The 21,093-nt window shown below is 46.3% G+C and overlaps 1 protein-coding gene across 8 annotated transcripts in view; it reads left to right on the top strand.

The window, feature by feature from the left end:
* Window positions 1-21,093, top strand: part of HEATR3 (HEAT repeat containing 3) — a 92,685-nt gene that overhangs the window by 52,898 nt on the left and 18,694 nt on the right. For 7 of the 8 annotated variants that reach the window (XR_013624553.1, XM_068128822.2, XM_068128821.2 and 4 more), the window contains 4 exons: window positions 8,345-8,435; window positions 8,539-8,705; window positions 10,694-10,776; window positions 15,032-15,168. Coding sequence is in view for 6 of the 8 variants with exons in the window: in XM_068128822.2 (XP_067984923.2) it covers window positions 8,345-8,435; window positions 8,539-8,705; window positions 10,694-10,776; window positions 15,032-15,168 (478 nt within the window). In the remaining 2 variants the exon portion in view is untranslated. Of the gene's footprint in view, window positions 1-8,344; window positions 8,436-8,538; window positions 8,706-10,693; window positions 10,777-15,031; window positions 15,169-15,276; window positions 15,473-21,093 lie in introns of all 8 variants that reach the window. The other variant, XR_013624554.1, reaches the window with a different exon arrangement.

The following is a 21,093-nucleotide window of genomic DNA, read 5'->3' as shown; positions in this document are numbered from 1 at the left end:
CTGCAACACACACACACACACTCCTGCAACACACACACACACACTCCTGCAACACACACACTCCTGCAACACGCACACTCCTGCAACACGCACACTCCTGCAACACGCACACTCCTGCAACACACACACTCCTGCAACACACACACACTCCTGCAACACACACACTCCTGCAACACACACACTCCTGCAACACACACACTCCTGCAACACACACACACTCCTGCAACACACACACACTCCTGCAACACACACACACTCCTGCAACACACACACACTCCTGCAACACACACACACTCCTGCAACACACACACACTCCTGCAGCAACACACACACACTCCTGCAACACACACACACTCCTGCAACACACACACACTCCTGCAACACACACACACACTCCTGCAACACCCACACACACTCCTGCAACACACACACACACTCCTGCAACACACACACACACTCCTGCAACACACACACACACACTCCTGCAACACACACACACACACTCCTGCAACACACACACACACACTCCTGCAACACACACACACACTCCTGCAACACACACACACACTCCTGCAACACACACACTCCTGCAACACACACACTCCTGCAACACACACACTCCTGCAACACACACACACACACTCCTGCAACACACACACACACACTCCTGCAACACACACACACACACTCCTGCAACACACACACTCCTGCAACACACACACTCCTGCAACACACACACACTCCTGCAACACACACACACACTCCTGCAACACACACACACACACACACTCCTGCAACACACACACACTCCTGCAACACACACACACACACACACTCCTGCAACACACACACACACACACACACTCCTGCAACACACACACACTCCTGCAACACACACACACACACACACACACTCCTGCAACACACACACACACACACACTCCTGCAACACACACACACACACTCCTGCAACACACACACACTCCTGCAACACACACACACTCCTGCAACACACACACACTCCTGCAACACACACACACACTCCTGCAACACACACACACACTCCTGCAACACACACACACACTCCTGCAACACACACACACACACACACACACACACACACACACACACACACACACACACACACACACACACACACACACACACACACACACACACTCCTGCAACACACACACACACACACACCCACACTCCTGCAACACACACACACACACTCCTGCAACACACACACACACACACACACTCCTGCAATACACACACACACACACACCTGCAACACACACACACACCTGCAACACACACACACACACACACACACACACACACACACACACACACACACACACACACTCCTGCAACACACACACTCCTGCAGCACAAACATACACACACCATTCACACATCTCCATTTCTCTTCCATGCTCAGTCACTACCCCTTTAGGCTGACATGAACCACCACCCACAACCTCAACCTATGCCGTTCGGCGTGCCTCCATAAACTTCCTCCAACTCCAAAGTGAGCCTTTCAAGGCAACCTGGGCCACTCTGTCAAAAATCCTCATTCTTTCTGTCCCACACACTCCAATCCCACACACTCTTTCCGAGAAATGCAGAAAAGGAATTGCCAATATACCCTCCACACCCCACCTCAAATGGCTGACATGAAACTCGCCAACCCTTCTCCCGACACTCTACCTCCAGATCGCTGTACTTTCCTCTCTTCTTCTCGTGCACCTCCTCCATGTTCTCTTCCCAAGGTACAGTCAATTCCCCTAAGATGACCTGTCTTGTTGCACCTGACTGGATGACAATGTCAGGCCGCAACCTTGTCACATAGATCTCCTCTGGGAATACCAATTGTGGCTTTCGGTCTGCCACCACCTGCCAATCACAAGCATCTGACAGCCCTCTTGCTTTCCACCTCCTCCTCTTTCCACCTCTTACCACTTGGCCCTTTTTGACAAACAACACCTCTCCCCCATCGGTCTCCTTCTCTACTCTTCTCTCTCTCTCTCTCTCTCTCTCTCTCTCTCTCTCTCTCTCTCTCTCTCTCTCTCTCTCTCTCGATCTCAGCACCTCTTGTTGCACCATCTGCACTACCACCGCCAGCACTTGATCATGCCGCCACTTGTATCTTCCTGCTGCCAATGCTACTGAGCATGCACTCAGTGCATGCTGCACTGTTCCCAAACCTCCACACAACGAACATCTCTCCGACTGCAACAACCCCCACAACTCAAGTTTACTGGTGATGGAAGCACATCGTACGTTGCCCGCAACAGGAAACTCAACAATATTAGCTCCATCCTCCAAATCTCTTGCCATTCCAATGTCCTCACCCGCACACCTTCCGACCACGTCCAAGCACCTTGCTGTGCCTGTCCGACTGCTTTCACATATCTCCCCTCCTCCTCCTTTCTTCTCACCTCCCTCAACAATCTTCCTCCTCTCTTTCACACATTCTTTTCCCCATCGCTCATGCTTCATCCACCCCAAGCCATGCTTCCCGTGCTGTGCCATCCCCACGACCTCCTCCTGTTGCAACCGCTCCTCCATCTCATCCACCTCTGCTCTTGCATTCCACTTCCGACTTCCCTTCCTCTCTGGGAGAGCATTCTTTACCACTGAATCACTCGAATCCTGCAACATCATGAACTACCACACCCTCACCACCTTACACTCCTCGGTTAATGATGTTAAGAGAAACCGGGAAACCCCCTTGCCCGCATTTCTTCTTCCACCATCTTTAGCTAAGTCTTTCTCGATCTTCCCCGTCCTCCACTTCCTTCAACATTCATTTCCATCACTCTTCTCAACCAGTCACTTTCATCCTTCCTCAACACATGACCAAACCATCTCAACCTGTTCCTCTTCACAGCATCAATCACAGGCTCTATTCCCATCATCTTTCGCAATTCATCATTTGTCTTCCTCTCTCTCAACGATACTCTGCACATCCGCCGAACCATTCGCATTTCCACCCTTTCCAGCCTTCGTTGCTGCTCTACGTTCATTACCCATGTCTAGCTCCCATAAATCATAACACTTCTCACACATGCAGCATACACCTTTCCCTTCAGCTTCAACGACATTCCCCTCCTCATCAGCACGCCACTCAGTTCCCGAAACTTCTTCCATGCACATCTCACTCGAGCAACCGTTGCTGCGTCTGATCCACCTTCTCCATTCAGCATGTCTCCGAGGTAGCAAAATATTTTCATACCTTCCAGCTTCACGCCGTCTCCAAGATCCAACTCATCATTTCCTCCATCTGCAGCTCCCTCTGTGCACACCTTGCATTTGAATGTAGCTGCCACACTGGTTAATGACCCTCTCAGACCACTACATTTTTGATGAACCCACTCAGCGCACATTGTACATTGAATGGAGTTCACTCCGACACCCTTCCTGCACACAGCACATGGCCACTTCCCAGTTCTTTCCACCTCACCACATGCTTTACCACTTGTCATCACCTTCGTCTTTCCGATATTCACCTTCAGACCTTTTGTCTCCATACATTCCTTCCACTTGTTCATCTTTTCCTTCAGTCCATCCATACTTTCCGCAATCAACACCAGATCATCTGCATGCAACAACTCCCACGGCAAACCCTCCTTTGCGATCTGAGCCAGCACCTCCATCACAGCTACAAATAGTGGATTTACGACCGACCCCTGATGCGCTCCCACCTTCACCTCAAACTCACCACTGTTCCCGTCCTTCGTCCTTACAGCTGTGCACGCTCTTTTGTACATTGCCATCACTACTCTGATCAACCATTCCTCCACTCCTATCTTCCTCAATGCCCATGTCAATACTTCGCGTGGAACCCTACGAATGCTTTCTCCAGATTAACAAATCCAAGAAACAACTTCTTCCCCTTCTCCATGTACTTCTCCTGCAACTGCCTCACAATAAAGAGCGCGTCTGTCATTCCTCTTCCTGGTATAAATCCAAACTGCATTTCGTCGATCTTCACCTTCTTCCTTATCCTCCTCTCCAACACCCTTTCCAATACCTTCATTCCATGCTCCAATAACTTTATCGCTCTGTATGAACCACACTCCAGAGGGTCACCTTTCCCCTTGTATAGAGGGACGAGGGTACTCAGGTCCCAATCCACTGGAATGCGGCCCTCTTTCACCACCAGATTACAGATCTCTGTCATTCTCTTCACACCCCAACTTCCTGCTGCCTTCAACATATCTCCCACAACTCCCGTCGGCCCTCCCGCTTTTCCACTCTTCATTGCTTTCATCGCTTCCTCAACTTCCTTCTCAGTTATCTTCTCTGCCGGTCCTAAAACTGGGTTACTCTCTATGTTGCCATCCCATTCATTCTCTGTATTCAACAGCATTTCCATATATCTTTTCCATCTTCCTTTAATTCCATCTGGGTCCACAACGATTTGTCCCACTTCATCCTTCAAGCAACTCATCCCCATCACATCGCACCTCTTTCGCTATCTGCTTTGCAATCCTGAATACCGCTCTCTGACCCTCTTCCGAATCCAAGCGTTCTCCGAACATTTTCCTCCATGCCTCCTGCGCCTTTGCTACCTCTTTCTTTGCAACCTTCTTGGCTGCCTTATTTTCATGCTCTACTTTTTCTGCTCCCGTACCCTTCACCTTCTGCCACTCCTTCAACTTCTTCCTCTTCTCGTTAATCCTCTTTCCAACTTCAGCATCCCACCACCATGTTTCCGAGTGCCTTGGTGGTCCTTTTGTCCATCCACATACCTCACCAACGGCTCCCAACAGACTATCTTTCATTGACATCCAACCACATTCAAGCTCAACTACATCATCCTCTACCCTACTCAGCCTCTCTTTTAATGCCTCCCTTACTGTCACCTCTTTCAACCTCCACACCTTCATTCTCGGTTGGTACTTCACCCGCCGAGCTCTCCTCGCACCTTTCACCCTTATGTCGCAGACAACCAAGTGGTGCTGTGAAACAGCCTTCTCCCCCAGGATCACCTTTGTGTCCTGGAGGTACCCCCTTTCTCGCCTACGCACCATCAGGTAGTCAACGGTTGTCGTCGACCCACCTGACGTGTATGTAACAAGCTTATTATCCTCTTTCTGGAACTGAGTATTGAAAATCAACAAATCAGCTCCATCAGCAAACTCCAAAATCCTTTCACCTTCTCCATTTCTCACACCATATCCGTAACCCCCATGAACTCCCTCAAAACCATCCATACTCCTTCCCACATGTCAATTTAGGTCTCCTCCTACCACAACAACTTCCTCATCTTTCACGTTTTCCATCAGCTTCTCTATCGCACACCAGAACTTGTCCTTCTCTTCATCGCTCCGACCAACCTGCGGAGCATATCCCGAGATGACGTTCACCAAGAGCTTTCCAATCATCATTTTCACCATCATCAACCTATCACTCACTCTAGTCACACTCACCACACTGTCTACAAACTCCTCAGAAAACAGGACACCAACACCATTCACGCCCTCCGGGCACCCTTGCCACACAAACTTGTATTTCTGTCCCTGCCTACCCTTCACCATTTTCACACCACTTCCCTTCCATCTCGTCTCTTGCACACAACATATGTCCACTCTTCTTCTGACCAATACTTCCACCACTTCTCCTGATCTCCCTGTCATTGTCCCTACATTCCATGTCCCAAACCTCAGAAACCGATCTCCACTTCGGGCTGTACCCTGCCCATATGTCGTTGTAATTGTCATGGTTCTCTTTTTGAGGCAATGTTTTTATGGCCGGATGCCCTTCCTGACGCCAACCCTCTTAGTCGCCGCTTACGACACGCAGGGATACGGTGTACTTATTCTAAACCAGGGTACACACCGGTATACACGCTCCGAAGAGTTTACTGGTCAAATATTCCCAAATACCTTCAAGACACGTGACCGGAGAAACCGGGGATCGAACCCTCGCTTTCACACACCTTATGGGTGCCGAGCGGATTTGCACGGTGTGGAAAGCGGCGTTACCTCACGTGACCTATGGATCTGAATCAAGCCAAATTCGGTCTCGGATGATGCTAGGCCAATGGAGAAAAGACATATCCGAACAGGTTGGAAAGTAATCAGATGTACAGCCTTTTATTTTGAAGGCACAGAGAATAGACAAAAGATACAGCGTATCAAGTCTTACCAACTATAACCCCACTGGCGCCTGCACACTCGCACTCACACAGGGGAAGACACGATGGTTATTGGCGTACCGATGTACGTGCTGGGATTGCTTCAAAGTGGCCGTGGCTGTGCGCCGTGCGCAGTTCGATGTGCAGTCCGGATGTGGTAATGTCCGACGAACTTCAGCACCGGTTGTGACAAGCTTGCAGGTCAGCCGGATCAGAGCTAGAGATTGGCTAAGAAGCGATGGGGGTCGACGAAACACCAAGGCCAAACACGTGTCGTGGGAGAAGCGAAACAAGAGAAGAAGTGTGTCCTCGACGAAGGACAAAAGCAAGAGAATCTTGTCGGCGAGGCGAAATCCAAGAGAGTCAAAATGCACTGGACGGGGGTTTTTATCAGACCCGCCCACGCCCCGAAAATGTTCCACAGCCTCCCATTGGCTGAGGTTTGCCGCATCCCGGCGACATGTTCCCGCCTCCTCACTGGTCACGTGGGCCTGTGCTTCTGGCCACGCCTTTCTGCACATTAGTAATGGCTTCCCCCAGCCACACGAAGGCTTGACATCTTGCCTACTCAACGCATATTTGGTCTTTATTACTACACAATGGGAAAGGGCTAATCTTTACATTCAATAAGAAATAACTAACTACTGCAAGCTACATGTTGTCGTGCAATTAACTATAGGGGGTTTGCCTTTATGGCAAAACCGCAATATATATATATATATATATATATATATATATATATATATATATATATATATATATGTATGTATATTGTATATGTATGTATATTGTATATGTATGTATATTGTATATGTATGTATATTGTATATGTATGTATATTGTATATGTATGTATATTGTATATGTATGTATATTGTATATGTATGTATATTGTATATGTATGTATATTGTATATGTATGTATATTGTATATGTATGTATATTGTATATGTATGTATATTGTATATGTATGTATATTGTATATACTAGGGCATGCCCGTACTATATATAAGCTAGGACGTGCCCGTACGTGGGTGCCCGTTCCTTGCCAAAAAAAAAAAAAAAAAAAATTTGTGTAGGGGTGTGTGTGTGTAAACATCCTAGGGCGTGCCCGTACGTGGGTGCAAAAAAACATGCGTGCAAACAACAACAAAAAAAAACTTTGAAACCACGTGGCAGTAACGACCACAGAACCCCCCCCCCCCTCTATTTACATGAATGGTTTGGTCCATTCGCAACGACCACAGAACCCCCCCCTCTATTTACATGCAATGGTTTGGTCCATTCGCAACGCCAAAGCGAACGGCGAACGGCTAATCACGCGATAGTTCGCTGCTCTCTGATTGGTTGAATCGTTTTTTGGACATAGCTCGGTAAGTAATTGTCCGATTAATATGAAACCTTGAAAAGGCACATCCTCGGGTCCCCAGCAATATACCTGGCAAGTTAAAAGTATATCGGACCCGTGGTTGTCGAGAAACAGCGGTCACAGACAAACGTACAAACGTACAGACAGAGATTACTGGAATTATAGATAGATATGTATATTGTGTATATATATGTATAAAAACCACCTTTAGTCTCATTCCTTGTATATTGGAATTGGTTTTGGATTGGTGTATTGGTTTGGTATTGGTATTGGTATTGGTATTGGTATTGGTATTGGTATTGGAATTGGTATTGGTATTGGTATTGGAATTTGGTATTGGTATATTGGTATTGGAATTGGAATTGGTATATTGGAATGGAAATTGGAATTGTATATATATGTATATTGTATATATATGTATATTGTATGTATATATATGTATATATATATATATATATATATATATATATATATATATACATATATATATGTATATATATATATATATAATCTCACACACAAACATACATACGTACAGTATAGTAATATGATAATGTTAATTTCAATTGATTTTGCTTTTTTTTTTTGCTTTTTTTTTTTTTTTGCCATGTTTACAGAGAGACAACAACTCTTAAAAACCATTGTTTGGCAGAAGGTAGGAGGTGAATATGAAGGGATGGATATTTTTTTCTGAAAGGGAAATGTCCCTATGAGTTTAGGGGGGAACGTTCCTGTACATACAGCTGTGAGTTGAGCTGTGCTTTGAGAGTGTGAATACTTGCAGCCTGATATCCTTATTGATCACTCGGGTTTGTTTTCTTTGTAGATAGTGGACACGGTTTTGGAACAAATTATGGCGATCTTGCTCGCACAGCAGACGGCACTGGAAGTTATTGTAAACATGTGCTACCAGGATGGTGAGTTTTGTACTCGCTGCTCTCTGCATTTTGGTTACAGGGTGATACATCTGGGTAATCTTGCTTAAATAAATTGTTTTTTCTTCTTTGCTTGTAATTGCAGAATCATCGGAGGAAGACAAGGATGATTGGGAAACGGAAGGACCTTTGGATGATCTTGTTTTTGGACATAGTGATATTTATTGCCCTAACTCCGACGTTCAGTTGACCCCTCTTTGCTTCTCTGCTGAAGTTCACAATGTTATCGTTAATCATGACATACCACATAAGGTACCTTTTTAGGTTTTAGACTTTTTAATTCGTACTGAAATTGTTTGATACTTTCATATTTTGAAATTGATACATATGCTCTTGATTGTGGTAGAGAGTGGTGTAAATTAAAAATAGGAATAGAAAAGAGGAGAAAATGGAAGGGGGAGAAAAGGAAAAGGAGATTTGAAGGTGAAGGGAGTAGGAGTTATAACTTTAACTCTAATTACATAAGTATGGTCTCGATGTCGCCTTTATGCCCTATTCACACTTGCAGGTGGTGTGGTCACCTCAGCATCTTTCCTGCTCTGAGCACCTGAAATAACTGAGAAAGGTCTTTTTGGACGTTACAGTTTTATCTTAATTAATTATCCCCATGTTAAAAAAAAAAAAAAAATTGGGGAGGATATTTTAATTGCCTGCATCCTTCTGTCCATCTGTCATGTTATCTCCTCATAAATGGTTGGGCAGAAATTTACCAAACCTAGTTGTTATGATCACCACATGACATAAAGGTACGAGAGCACTATCATTTTTTGGCTCCGCCAGGTACCAGAGCACTATCATTTTTGGCTCCGCCCGCCTGGGGTGTGGTTGAAGCCAAATACCAAAAAATGCAATTACGGGCACATTATTAAACATTTAAAAAATTGAACATAATATAAAAAACCACCGTTTAGAGGCCATTTTTTTCCCCGCAAAGCGGGGGTTGGCCTTTTCGGGGACCGTGGTTGTTGTTGTTTTTTTGGTCCCCTTTTTGAAGCAATGTTTTACGGCCGGATGCCCTTCCTGACGCCAACCCTTTTTGTCGCCTTTTTACAACAAGGAACATAATATATGCAATCAAAATTGGGGGACGCATGAAATATGTCATGATTTTTTTGATTTGACCCCTGGTTAATGCCCCAGGAGATGGGGATTTAGGGTCAAGGGGCAAACTAGGAAAAAACAATTATCTCTAAATATTGGGTCCATTCCTGGTCGAACCTTTTGTCATCTTTCAACCTTTCTTTAGCTTTAGGCCAAATGTAACGTACTGGTCTAATAATGCTTGTTTGTCTCTCTGAGCTTTGTGCCATTTCTTCCTGTGCATTTCTGAGCTGCCTTTCTCTTGATCACCATTGACTGTCACCAATTCTCTTGATCACTATTGACTCTGTGCTTTCACCATACCATTTTGGTGCATAGGCAACTGTTTTTCTTCACCAGTGTCCCTGCAGGAATGTATTTGCAAAAATATAATTTGGCTTGAGTGTTTCACTTATCTGTACTCCCAAATCGCTGCACAGAATAACTTTAAAACTGGGTGTTATGTTATCGATGAAATAAGACAAACTCCTGAAAGCTGTAAAAATCATTCTAAAATATGGCAATTCTCTGTTGTAGTATAATGAAAACTACAGTAATCACAGACGTGGGGGGAATGCGCTGAAACACATGTTTGTTTGCGGGAACAAAGGCGATGAAATTTGGTGGTTGAACACAAAATAACCCCCCCACCTTACCCCCCACCCTCCCCCCACCACTTGCCACTCCCATAGGGAGCAGGTGTTTATGGTTAGTGATAAACAGGAAGGCATCCTGTGTGTATGAGCATCAAATGTCCCTTGCATATCTTGCATTGCAGCGATGTAATTGTAATTAGCAGGTGGATGTTTTCTCCAAGAATATCTTCAGCAAAATGTATCTGTGCAGTAGACGTGACGTCAAACAATTCTATGCAGTTTTCCCAAATTAGCTTTGTGAATATAGGATTTTCAAAATTATGACTTTTAAGCTTTAATTGCTTTCCCATATGGTGAAATTGTTTTGAAGAAATATTTTGAAAAACCAAGTTAAGGCTGTGATTTTGTTTGAGGTTGAAAAAAATAAAGGAAACTTTGTTGTTTGTGCATTCCATTTTACTTTTTTTGAGGGCGGTTCTATTTTTAAAATGTCGATGACCCCATGCAGTCTGTCTTTTGAGTAAATAAGTGTTTCTCATTATTTTTGCCATTTTCCTTTAAAAGGTTTTGAAGAAGACCACCAACCCTGATCGGCAGTATCTTGAGTTGTGCCGACAAAACACAGTCTGGGATCCCTTAATTGCGAAGTGAGTGTTTGAGTGTCTTTAATTGAATAATAATAATGCATTTATTTTATATAGCGCTTTTAAGGGAGCCCAAAGACGCTTTGACAGAGTGCAAAACATAATGCGTAGCAAAACATAGAAACAATTGCAAAAAAAACAAGAATCAATAGGGAAATATTCAAAGCAAAAAGGAGGGAGAAGGAGAAGAGATAGTCAGGGGTTAAATGTTGAATGCAGTGTTGAACAGGTGGATCTTGAGTGATGTCTTGAATGTGGTGAGTGAGGAGGAGTCTCTGATGGTGTGAGGTGCGAGTTCCAGAGGGTGGGAGCAGCGATGGAGAAGGCCCTTGTCCCCCCAGGATCTGAATTTGGTCCGGATGGGGGGGGGGGGGGGGGGGGGTCAGGAGGTTGGTACCAGCAGAGCGGAGGTTGCGGTTGGGAGTGTGTCTGGAGAGGAGGTCAGCCAAGTAGCATGGGGCCAGGTTATGGAGGGCTTTGTAGGTCAAGAGGAGGATTTTGTACTGGATTCTCTGGGAGATGGGGAGCCAGTGAAGCTTGCAAAGGACGGGGGTGATGTGGTCACGGGTCCGGGAATGGGTGAGTAGACAGGCAGCGGAGTTCTGAATGTATTGGAGTTTATTGGTGATTGTTGAGGGTGAACCATAGAGGGGGCTATTGCAGTAGTCCAGACGGGAGGTGATGAAGGCGTGGATGAGGGTTTCTGCAGCCATGGAGGAGAGGGATAGACGGAGACGGGCGATGTTTTTCAGGTGAAAGAAGGCTGTCTTTGTGATCTGTTTAGTGTATTTGTCGAAGGAGAGGGTTTGGTCAAAGATGATGCCAAGATTCCGGATGTGAGGGGAGGTGGATACTGGGATACCGTTGATGTTAAGGGCAAAGTTATTGGTGGATTTTATGAGCGTTTTGGGGCCAATGATTATTATTTCAGATTTATCATAGTTAAGTTTGAGGTAGTTGATTTGAAGCCAGGATTTTATTTCAGTGATGCAGTTTGTCAGGATAGAGTGGTTGGCGGTGGAGGTGGACTTGGTGGAGATGAAAAGCTGGATGTCATCGGCGAAGCAGTGGAATTGGAGACCATGACGGCGGATGGCGGATTAAGTGACCGAGGGGGGACAGGTAAAGGATGAAGAGGAGGGGGCCAAGAACTGAACCTTGGGGGACACCTTTGGAGAGGGGAGCAGTGGGGGATTTGCAGTTATTGATGGAGATGAACTGGTGTCTGTCAGAGGGGTATGATTTAATCCAAGAGAGGGCAGTGCCAGTAACGTTAAAGGTGGTTTCAAGTCGGGTGAGGAGGATGGTGTGATCGATGGTGTCAAAGGCGACGCTGAGGTCGAGGAGGATGAGAATGTTCAGGTTGGCAGCATCAGAGGAGAGGAGAAGGTCGTTGGTGATTTTGAGGAGAGCAGTTTCAGTACTGTGGTTGGAGCGGAATCCGGATTGGAATGTTTCATACAGGTTATTGGCAGAGAGGTGATGTTTGAGTTGAGCGGCTACAGCGCGTTCCAAAACTTTCGACAGAAAGGGTAGGTTGGAGATGGGTCTGAAGTTGTTTAGGGTGTCAGGGTTTAGTCCAGGTTTTTTCAGAATGGGGGTAACAGCAGCAATTTTGAGGGATGGTGGGACGATGCCTGTAGACAGGGAGGAGTTTATTGTTGCAATGATAAGTGGAGAGAGAGCAGGAAGGGAGGCCTTGACAAAGCTGGAGGGGATGGGGTCAAGAGTGCAGGTGGCAGTTTTAATTCCTATGAGGAGTTCAGAGAGGTCAGTTGGGGAGAATTGAGACAGGGGATGGCAGGATAAGGGGGGGGCAGGTGGTTTGAGGGGGAGCGGGTGCGGCGGTGGTCAAGCTGTTGTAGATGTTTTCAACTTTGCGTTGGAAGAATGAAAGGAAGGAGATGCAGTTGTCTACTGTGAATGACTGGGTGGTGGTGTTCAGGGGGCTGAGGAGTTTGTTTATTGTAGAGAAGAGGCTTTTGGGTTTCCGGAGCCAGAGTGGATAATTTGAGAGTAGTAGGCGGAGCGGGCGCGGGAGAGGGCATCTTTGTAGTGTTGTATTTGGTCCTTGTAGGCTTGGGAGTGAATTGTGAGATCTGTTTTATTGCGGAGTCTTTCAAGTTGGCGAGCACGAGTTTTCATCAGGCGGAGTTCAGGGGTAAACCAGGGAGCAGAATGGGTGAAAGAAACTGTTTTGGTTTTTATAGGTGCAAGTTGGTCAAGGCAGGAGGAGAGAGTGTGGTTGTAGTAGTCAGTGAGATCAGAAGGGTTGTGGAGGTCAACGAAGGGAGAAGTGGACATTTTTTCAGAGAGGGTGGATGAGAATGAGGTAGGTGAAAGAGCGTTTAGCTTACGGAAGTTGATAGTGCGATAATGCCTTGGTGTTGGGGCGGGGATGTTGATGGTCATAGTGATGGCTAAGTGGTCAGAGGGTAAGGTCGGAGCCAGAGAGATGGTGCAAAATTAATCCAGTAGAGCAGACAAGGTCCAAAATGTGACCATGGTAGGAAAGTTGACATGTTGAGTGAGGTTAAAGCAGGTGAGTAAATCAGTGAAGTCAGTGGTTATCGTGGAGTCAGTGGAGTCCATGTGGATATTGAAATCACCAAGGAGGAGGATTGAGGGGGAGAGGGAACATAGCTGGGTCAGAAAATAGGAGAAGTCAGACAGGAATGATGGGTGTGGTTTGGGAGGGCGGTAGACAACAGCCATGACTGTGTGTGACCAGAGAGTTTAAAAGCCAGGTGTTCAAGTGATGGAGCAGATGCGATGGAGATGAGGGTGGTCCTGATGTCTTGTCGGTGAATAACGGCAATTCCACAACCTCGGCCCTCCGAGCGTGGTTTATTGATGTAGGAATATCCATTGGGTGTGGTGAGGTTGAGTGCGAAGTAGTCCAGAGGTTGTTGCCAGGTTTCAGTGCGACAGAGAAAGTCAAGTTTATTTTCCAGGATGTAGTCGTTCAGGATGAGGCATTTGTTGTTGAGGGACTGGGTATTGAACAGGGTGAGCTTGATGTTGTTTTGTACGGCGGGGATGAATTCAGGTGATTTGGCCAGGGTTCGCAGACAGGAGGTGCGATTGTGTGCGTTGCTGTGACCAGGTGCGCTGGGACGATGAGTGGGAGTGCGCTGAGCCGACCAGAGGACGGGGATGGAGTGACCTGATTGTAAATGAACAAACTTACGACCGGAGCCACGGTGAATGTACCTGGGTCGTCGCAGGAGTCCATTGGATTTGATTGCAGAGATGCATGATGGGGTGGAGCGGGTATTAAGCAGAAGAAGCCTTGCGGCGGAGTACCACAGAGCCATGCCAGGCAGGAGCGAAGAGACGAGCACGAGGCCAAGGTTGAGGAGGCGAAACAATGGCCACAACCCACGGGAGCGGGCCCGAGGAAACGGCGAAGGAGCCGGGCAGGTGAAGCCAGGAGCAGAGCCGGGACCGAGCAGAGGGCAGACAGGAGCGACGAGGCGAATACGAGGCCAAGGTTGAGGAGGCAAAGCGGCAAATGCAGCGGCAAACGACCGCCGCCGCTAATCAAGATCACGGCGGCAAACCGCCACCACCACCACTGCAAACAATGGCCACAACCCACGGGAGCGGGCCCGAGGAAACAGCGAAGGAGCCGGGCAGGCGAAGCTCGGAGCAGCGCCGGGACCATGCAGAGGGCATACTCAATGGCCAAAAATCCACCACGACCACCAGAAAAGCAAGCTAAAGACAATGGCCCAGTCGGAGAAGCGGCGAGCAAGCGACGCCAGCGTCCGCTCCGGACTGGAATGCATCATTTGATCTCTCATCTGATCAAGGTTAATTCTAGTCTTATTTCATAATGCTGTGAAAGAAGTGTTTTTTTATTTATGCAAAATCAGGGCTCATGGAATAGTGAGAACATGAAACAAAGTGGAAAGTGGAGAAACACAACACAAGGGAGTAAGATTGAATGAGGGGAGGTGGTGGAGTACATAAGAGGTGAACAAGCTGGATACAGGCTTAAACACAGCAATAAGTGGGTTGAAAGAACCGGAAGGGGCAAAAATGGAAAGGTGGTTGACCCAACTTCCTGGGTAAACCTGGGATTAAGCTGCAAGATATATTTCAGGCTGCAAGATATATTGGAGGGAGAGGGAAGATTGTTTTACAACTTTTACAACTAAGCATTGAAAAGAGAATCTGAAAGTTTTGCCAATTGTTTTACAACTTCCTTTCCCTTTTGTTATAAGTATAATATCCATTGAATATTTGCTTCCAGGTTACGATGCGTCCAGTGTCGAGCACTGACCTGCCTGGACGCAATCATTGCAGTTCTGGGAATATGGGGAATAGGAGAAGAGAAAGGCCTCCAGGACCTTGCACAGCATCTCTCTTCGCTTGCTTTCGATCAGTTTGGTAAAAACACAAGTGGATTCGTGCTAACAAGATCAATAATTTTGCTGCTTTTTGGAATTTTTAATGTTTTTCAGTTATGACAAAAATTTGTATGACCTCTTTGTACAGGCCGGGGACCCCTTATCCGGCAAGCATGGGGAGTTTGGCCTGCTGGTTTTTGGGGTTTGCCGGAATTCGGGTCCCTTTTCCTCTCATGTACAATACAGTCGGATCTCAGCATTTACGATCCCAAATTCATGGGTTCCGCGTATTTGCGGTTCATAACATGTGACCTGCTTCTACATTTGTGCATCGCGCATTCATGGTAATTTTTGTTTTTACACGTCAGGGCCCGGTTGCTGGAAGCCGGCATAAGCCTATGAATGAATGAATGAATGATCGTTTTAAGGCCATTTTTCCCCGCTAAAGCGGGGGTTAGCCTTGCGGGCCCCATGACAATCATGCTTCCCTGTTTGAGGTAATGTTTTTATGGCCGGATGCCCTTCCTGACGCCAACCCTTTGTCGCCTCTTTCGATGCGCAGGGATACAGTGTACCTATTCTAAATCAGGGTACACACCGGGATCATTCATCCCAGCAAGCTGGTACTCAATTTGCCGACCTCGGAAAGATGACAGGCTGAGTCAACCCCCCTGGCGTTAATGCAGCGATTGACAGGGATTCGGACAATATATATATACTAGTGGGGTCACCCGTGGGAATCCCACGGGTATGGACGTGTGTGATATTTGGACATCTTGATTTACATGCTGCACATTAAATTTTACAAAATGGTTAAAATGGTGTAATGAACACAATTTATTTATTTCACATAATATGCGACTCCACACTCCTCTCCACCCTCACGCCTCTCCAATGCCACTCCTCCTCACACTCCTCTCCAATACCTCCTCACACTCTTCTCCAATACCTCCTCACACTCCTCTCCAATACCTCCTCACACTCCTCTCCAATACCTCCTCACACGCCTCTCCAATACCTCCTCACACTCCTCTCCAATACCTCCTCACTCCTCTCCAATACCTCCTCACACTCCTCTCCAACTCCTCACACTCCTCTCCAACCCCTCACACTCCTCGCCAACCCCTCACACTCCTCGCCAACCCCTCACACTCCTCTCCAATCCCTCGCACTCCTCTCAAATCCCTCGCACTCCTCTCCAATCCCTCGCACTCCTCTCCAATCCCTCACACTCCTCTCCAATCCCTCACACTCCTCTCCAATACCTCACACTCCTCTCCAATACCTCATCACACTCCTCTCCGCTCCAATCGGCCCTCACTCTCCGCTCCATTCGGCCCTCACTCTCCGCTCCAATCGGCCCTCACTCTCCACCTCCTTGCTCCTCGCTCTCCAACCCCTCGCTCCTCGCTCTCCAACCCCTCGCTCCTCGCTCTCCAACCCCTCGCTCCTCGCTCTCCAACCCCTCGCTCCTCGCTCTCCAACCCCTCGCTCCTCGCTCTCCAACCCCTCGCTCCTCACTCTCCAACCCCTAGCACCATGCTCTTCAACCCCTCGCTCCTCTCCAACCCTCCTCATCGTTGTTGCAGCATCATTCCGTGCGGTTCTCCCGTCTCGTGCGGTCTCTGTGCGGTTCTTGCTACATCCTGTTCAAGTCTGCATTGACGTTCGTCGACGGACTCGTTCGCCCGTCTCATTCGTTTTCTTGCTACATCCTGTTCAAGTCTGCGTTCTTCATCGACCGTCGCATTCATTTTGGAAATGGAAGTTTCCACGCAATGCATGAATTGTCACGATCCTCAAGAGGAAGTGTCTCATAATTATCAAATGACAAATGGCAAGTAAATTACATTGTGAAAATTAAAGATTTCAAATAAACCTATTTAAAGTGTATGCGCACATAACTAATAAAAAAAAAACGAAGAAATATCTCTCAGTAATTTCCTGAAACATATTTTACTTCCGGATAATAATGTTGAATGAAATAAGAAAGAACGAAGATATATATGTCGTTTTTGTGCCGACTCTCATAAAAGGTAAAAGTAATATATCTTTAACGGAAAAGAAAAAGCGAATTTTTAATATATGTCGACATTTTCCCCGAATGTTTTTAGGCGCTGTATTTTCGTGTATCATCGTGGCGCGATTTTTATAAATATATATCTCGGCAATTTCCCGTGTGTGCGTGAATGTTCTCAATTATTTCTGACACCGTCTAAAACCATCGATAAAAATTAAATCAGATGGTGAATTCGAGATAAAATCGTGAGGGTGACTCTCAATGAATGGGCTTTAGTTTACAGGCCTTTGAGAAATCATTTCGTTCTATAAACGGAAACTTTCTTGGGATTCTCTTCCCGTTTTTTTTCAACCGAGTCTAACACTATGTTAGCGACTGTTAAAAATGAAATGATATATCGAATTAGAATTGAAATAAACCTGTGTGAGAGAGAAAGACAGCATGGGCCTAACTAAACAGGCCGCAAAGCCATTCGAGGTAATAAAATGGTGGATATTTGTTTACATGAAGCCTCTCCAAGAATGGGTGGAGCTATGGGTGAGGCTACTCTGCAAACGGACTAAGCCACACCCCCGGACAGACGGACAGAATCACCTTCGCCTATTATAATATAGATATTCACATACCAAATGCTCCTTCGTTGGCTTGTCCAGTAAGGAATTACTGTATTTCTTCAGTAATTACAGCTCATCTGAAGATAAGTCACTACAGGTATGTTGCATGGGACGTGAAAAGTTTTTGCTTGTCATGATTATCGCATGATCCAAGGGAAAATTATCCGAACGGTGCTGCCTGATCCACTCCATCAATAAATTATTGAAGTCAGCGATCTTCGACTGATTTAACGTTTTCATTTTCTCCACGAGGTTGGGCTTACCACTCACCATAAAATTGTAATATCTTCTCCGATTGTTTATTTAGATCGTAGACAGTCGATGTACCAACGCTGTGCTCCTCACTCAGGGGTTTCACCAAAACACCATGTCACATTTCCAAAATGACCACGTTTTGCTCGATACTCAGCGATAAATGCTTCCTTTTTGAAGCACCACTAGTTTGTCCAGGTGCTGTAGGCCTTTTAGACATTGCTGCGATGCGGGGGTATTGCACAAACACAAGTAAGCACACAAAACATTATAGCACGACACAGTGATGCCGAATTGGAAGTAGGGTCAACCCTCGTTAATCTGGGCTACTTTGTTCCCAGCACCCAATGTCGGATTAGCGAGATTGTCAGATAAACGATTTTGCGGATTAGAGGGATAAAATGAATGGCGGAAATCTGTTCTTGGATGTTTTGGTCGGATAGTGAGGTTTCCGGATTAAACGGAGTCGGATTAACGAGGGTTGACTGTACACACAATTTCACAGGTTTTTTTTTTTTCTGGTGATTGCGCAACATCACTTCCATGGCGATACGTTTTTCCCACCAATAAACTTACAGTAATTTTTTTAAATTCTTAATTATTGTGATTACCTTTTCAGAAGACGTGCGAATAATTAACTTTACAGAATGAAAGGGTGAAAAATTATAGGACTGTGGGGTTTCAAAATTCTTCCGGTTTTTGGGTCTTTCCGGTTTTTGGTTGCCTGATGGGTCCCCCATACCTGTTCTGTACCTGTTCTCTGGTACTAGTTGTTACTGGTTAACCTCTGAACTGCAGTAAATTGATCTGATTTATTTGTGCCGTTCATTGTGTGCTTTACAAGCTTCTTTTTTTTTATATAAACTTTTTTGTTTATTTTGCGTTTACCTTAACCTGCTTGAGTTTGTAAACTTGTTCTTTTAATACACAAGTGGTTAGTGTTTATCATCATATGACATTGGTTGATTGTCATGTGAGAATATTTTTTGCCCTTCTGAGAATAAATAAAATGGCAGTATTATTTTTTTCTTCCCTTCCATTGTGCACTATTTCTCTGGATGTTGGTGCTGTCTGTAGCCCATGCTAGTTGTCCCCCGTTGCACAGCGGAGCGAAAGGGGGACTATGGCTTTCCCCTCCGTCCGTGTGTCCGTCCGTGCGGGCATGCGTGCTTGCGTGCGTAACCGAAGGACCGCATTCGAATTTGGTGTGTGGGCGAAACCCACGTCAAAATCCAAGATGGCCGCAGCCATGTATGTCTGATGCCATGTATGTCTGAACCTTGTAACCTGCATATCTTGAAAAATAAGCGAAGTACCAACTTCTAATCTGGTGTGTGGGTGTATCTCGGCATAAGGACGAAGGCTATTGAAAATTGGGTCGCCACGTCAAAATCCAAGATGGCCGCCACCATATATATGTCTGAAACTTGTGAACGAAATATCTCGAAAAATAAGCGAAGTACCAACGTCTAATCTGGTGTGTGGGTGTATCTAGGCACACGGAAGAACGCTGTTTAAAATCGGGTCGCCACGTCAAAACCCAAGATGGCCGCCGCCATGTATGTCTGATGCCGTGTATGTCTGAACCTTGTAACCTGCATATCTTGAAAAATAAGCGAAGTACCAACTTCTAATTTGGTGTGTGGGTGTATCTCACCTCATGGCTGGCGGACTTCCTCTCTGGTCGTAGTCAACGTGTGGCCCTGAATGGGTTTCTCTCATCTCCTCTTCCTGTTCAGGCTGGAGTTCCCCAAGGTAGTGTTCTGGGCCCTGTGCTTTTTCTGGTCTTCATCAATGATCTCTCTGACTCTCTTGAAAATCCTCTCTATCTCTTTGCTGACGACTCCACTCTCTGTCGCTCCATTCCTCATCCCTCAGATCGGCAGTCTGCAGCCTCCTCACTCTCTGCAGACCTGGACAAAATCACAGACTGGTCAAACAAGTGGAACATGTCTTTCAATCCTGACAAATCTCACACTCTTACAATGTCTCTCCGAAAGGACCGACTGGACAACCCTCCCATCTACTTTCTCAACAATCCTCTCCAAGAAGTTCTGTCGCTCAAGCTTTTGGGTCTCACTATCTGCCATGATCTTTCTTGGGAAAACCACATTTCCAAGCTGGCCTCCAAAGCCAGTCGCCGACTGGGCATCCTCCGTCGTGCGAAGTCCTTCCTTGGCATACCTGAGCTCCTCACCACATACAAGGCTTTCATCCGCAGCTCAATGGAATACTGTTCCCCCCTCTGGGCAGGTGCTCCTGCCTCACACCTTGCTCGGCTTCACGCTGTTGAGGCCAATGCTTTCAGAATCATTGGAATCTCCTGCGATGTAGTCAACTCCGAGGGCCTTTCACTCACTCACCGCAGGCAGGTTGATGGTCTTTCTGTCTTCTACCGACTCTTCTCCGGCCTTGCTCCCCCAGCTCTCTCTGTGCTCTGTCCCCCCAATATTCCTTCAGGTCGCACAAGATCTGCCTGCAACCCTCTTATGGTTAAACTGCCAAAGTCTAGGCTCTCTGCTCACCTTCACTCTTTCATTCCCCTTTTCTCCCGCCTCTGGAACAAACTCCCCCACTCCCTTCAATCCCACTCCTCCCTCCAGGTCTTTAAAACAGCTGTTCACCACCATCTCTTATCTTCCCCCATCGAAAACCTTGATCTTTTCTACCCCCGGTAATTCACCCCAGAGTCCTTGCAGTGTTCATATGTTTTATTCCTCTCCCACCTCCCCCCCCAAGTCCTCCCGATGTCCCTGCTCTCAAATGTTGTGTTTGTGTCCTTCCCCCTCTCTCCCCATCTTGTCTGCCGCTCCCCTTGTTTTTTGTGTGTGTTTGTGTGTGTGTGTTTTTTGTGTGTTTTGTGTGTCGGTTTGTCTTTTTGTGTGATTAATGTTCGCTCTTTCACGAGCCTCGATCTTGTATACAAAAAAAAAAAAAAAAAAAAAAAAATCTTGGCATAAGGATGAACGCTATTGAAAATTGGGTCGCCATGTCAAAATCCAAGATGGCCGCCACCATATATATGTCTGAAACTTGTGAGCGAAATATCTCAAACAATAAGCGAAGTACCAACGTCTAA

This window comes from Myxine glutinosa, chromosome 9 (genome assembly GCF_964187855.1).
Source record: "Myxine glutinosa chromosome 9, kmMyxGlut1.1, whole genome shotgun sequence".
In the NCBI taxonomy this organism is placed as follows: Eukaryota; Metazoa; Chordata; class Myxini; order Myxiniformes; family Myxinidae; genus Myxine; species Myxine glutinosa.
This window is presented reverse-complemented; position numbering and strand designations above follow the sequence as displayed.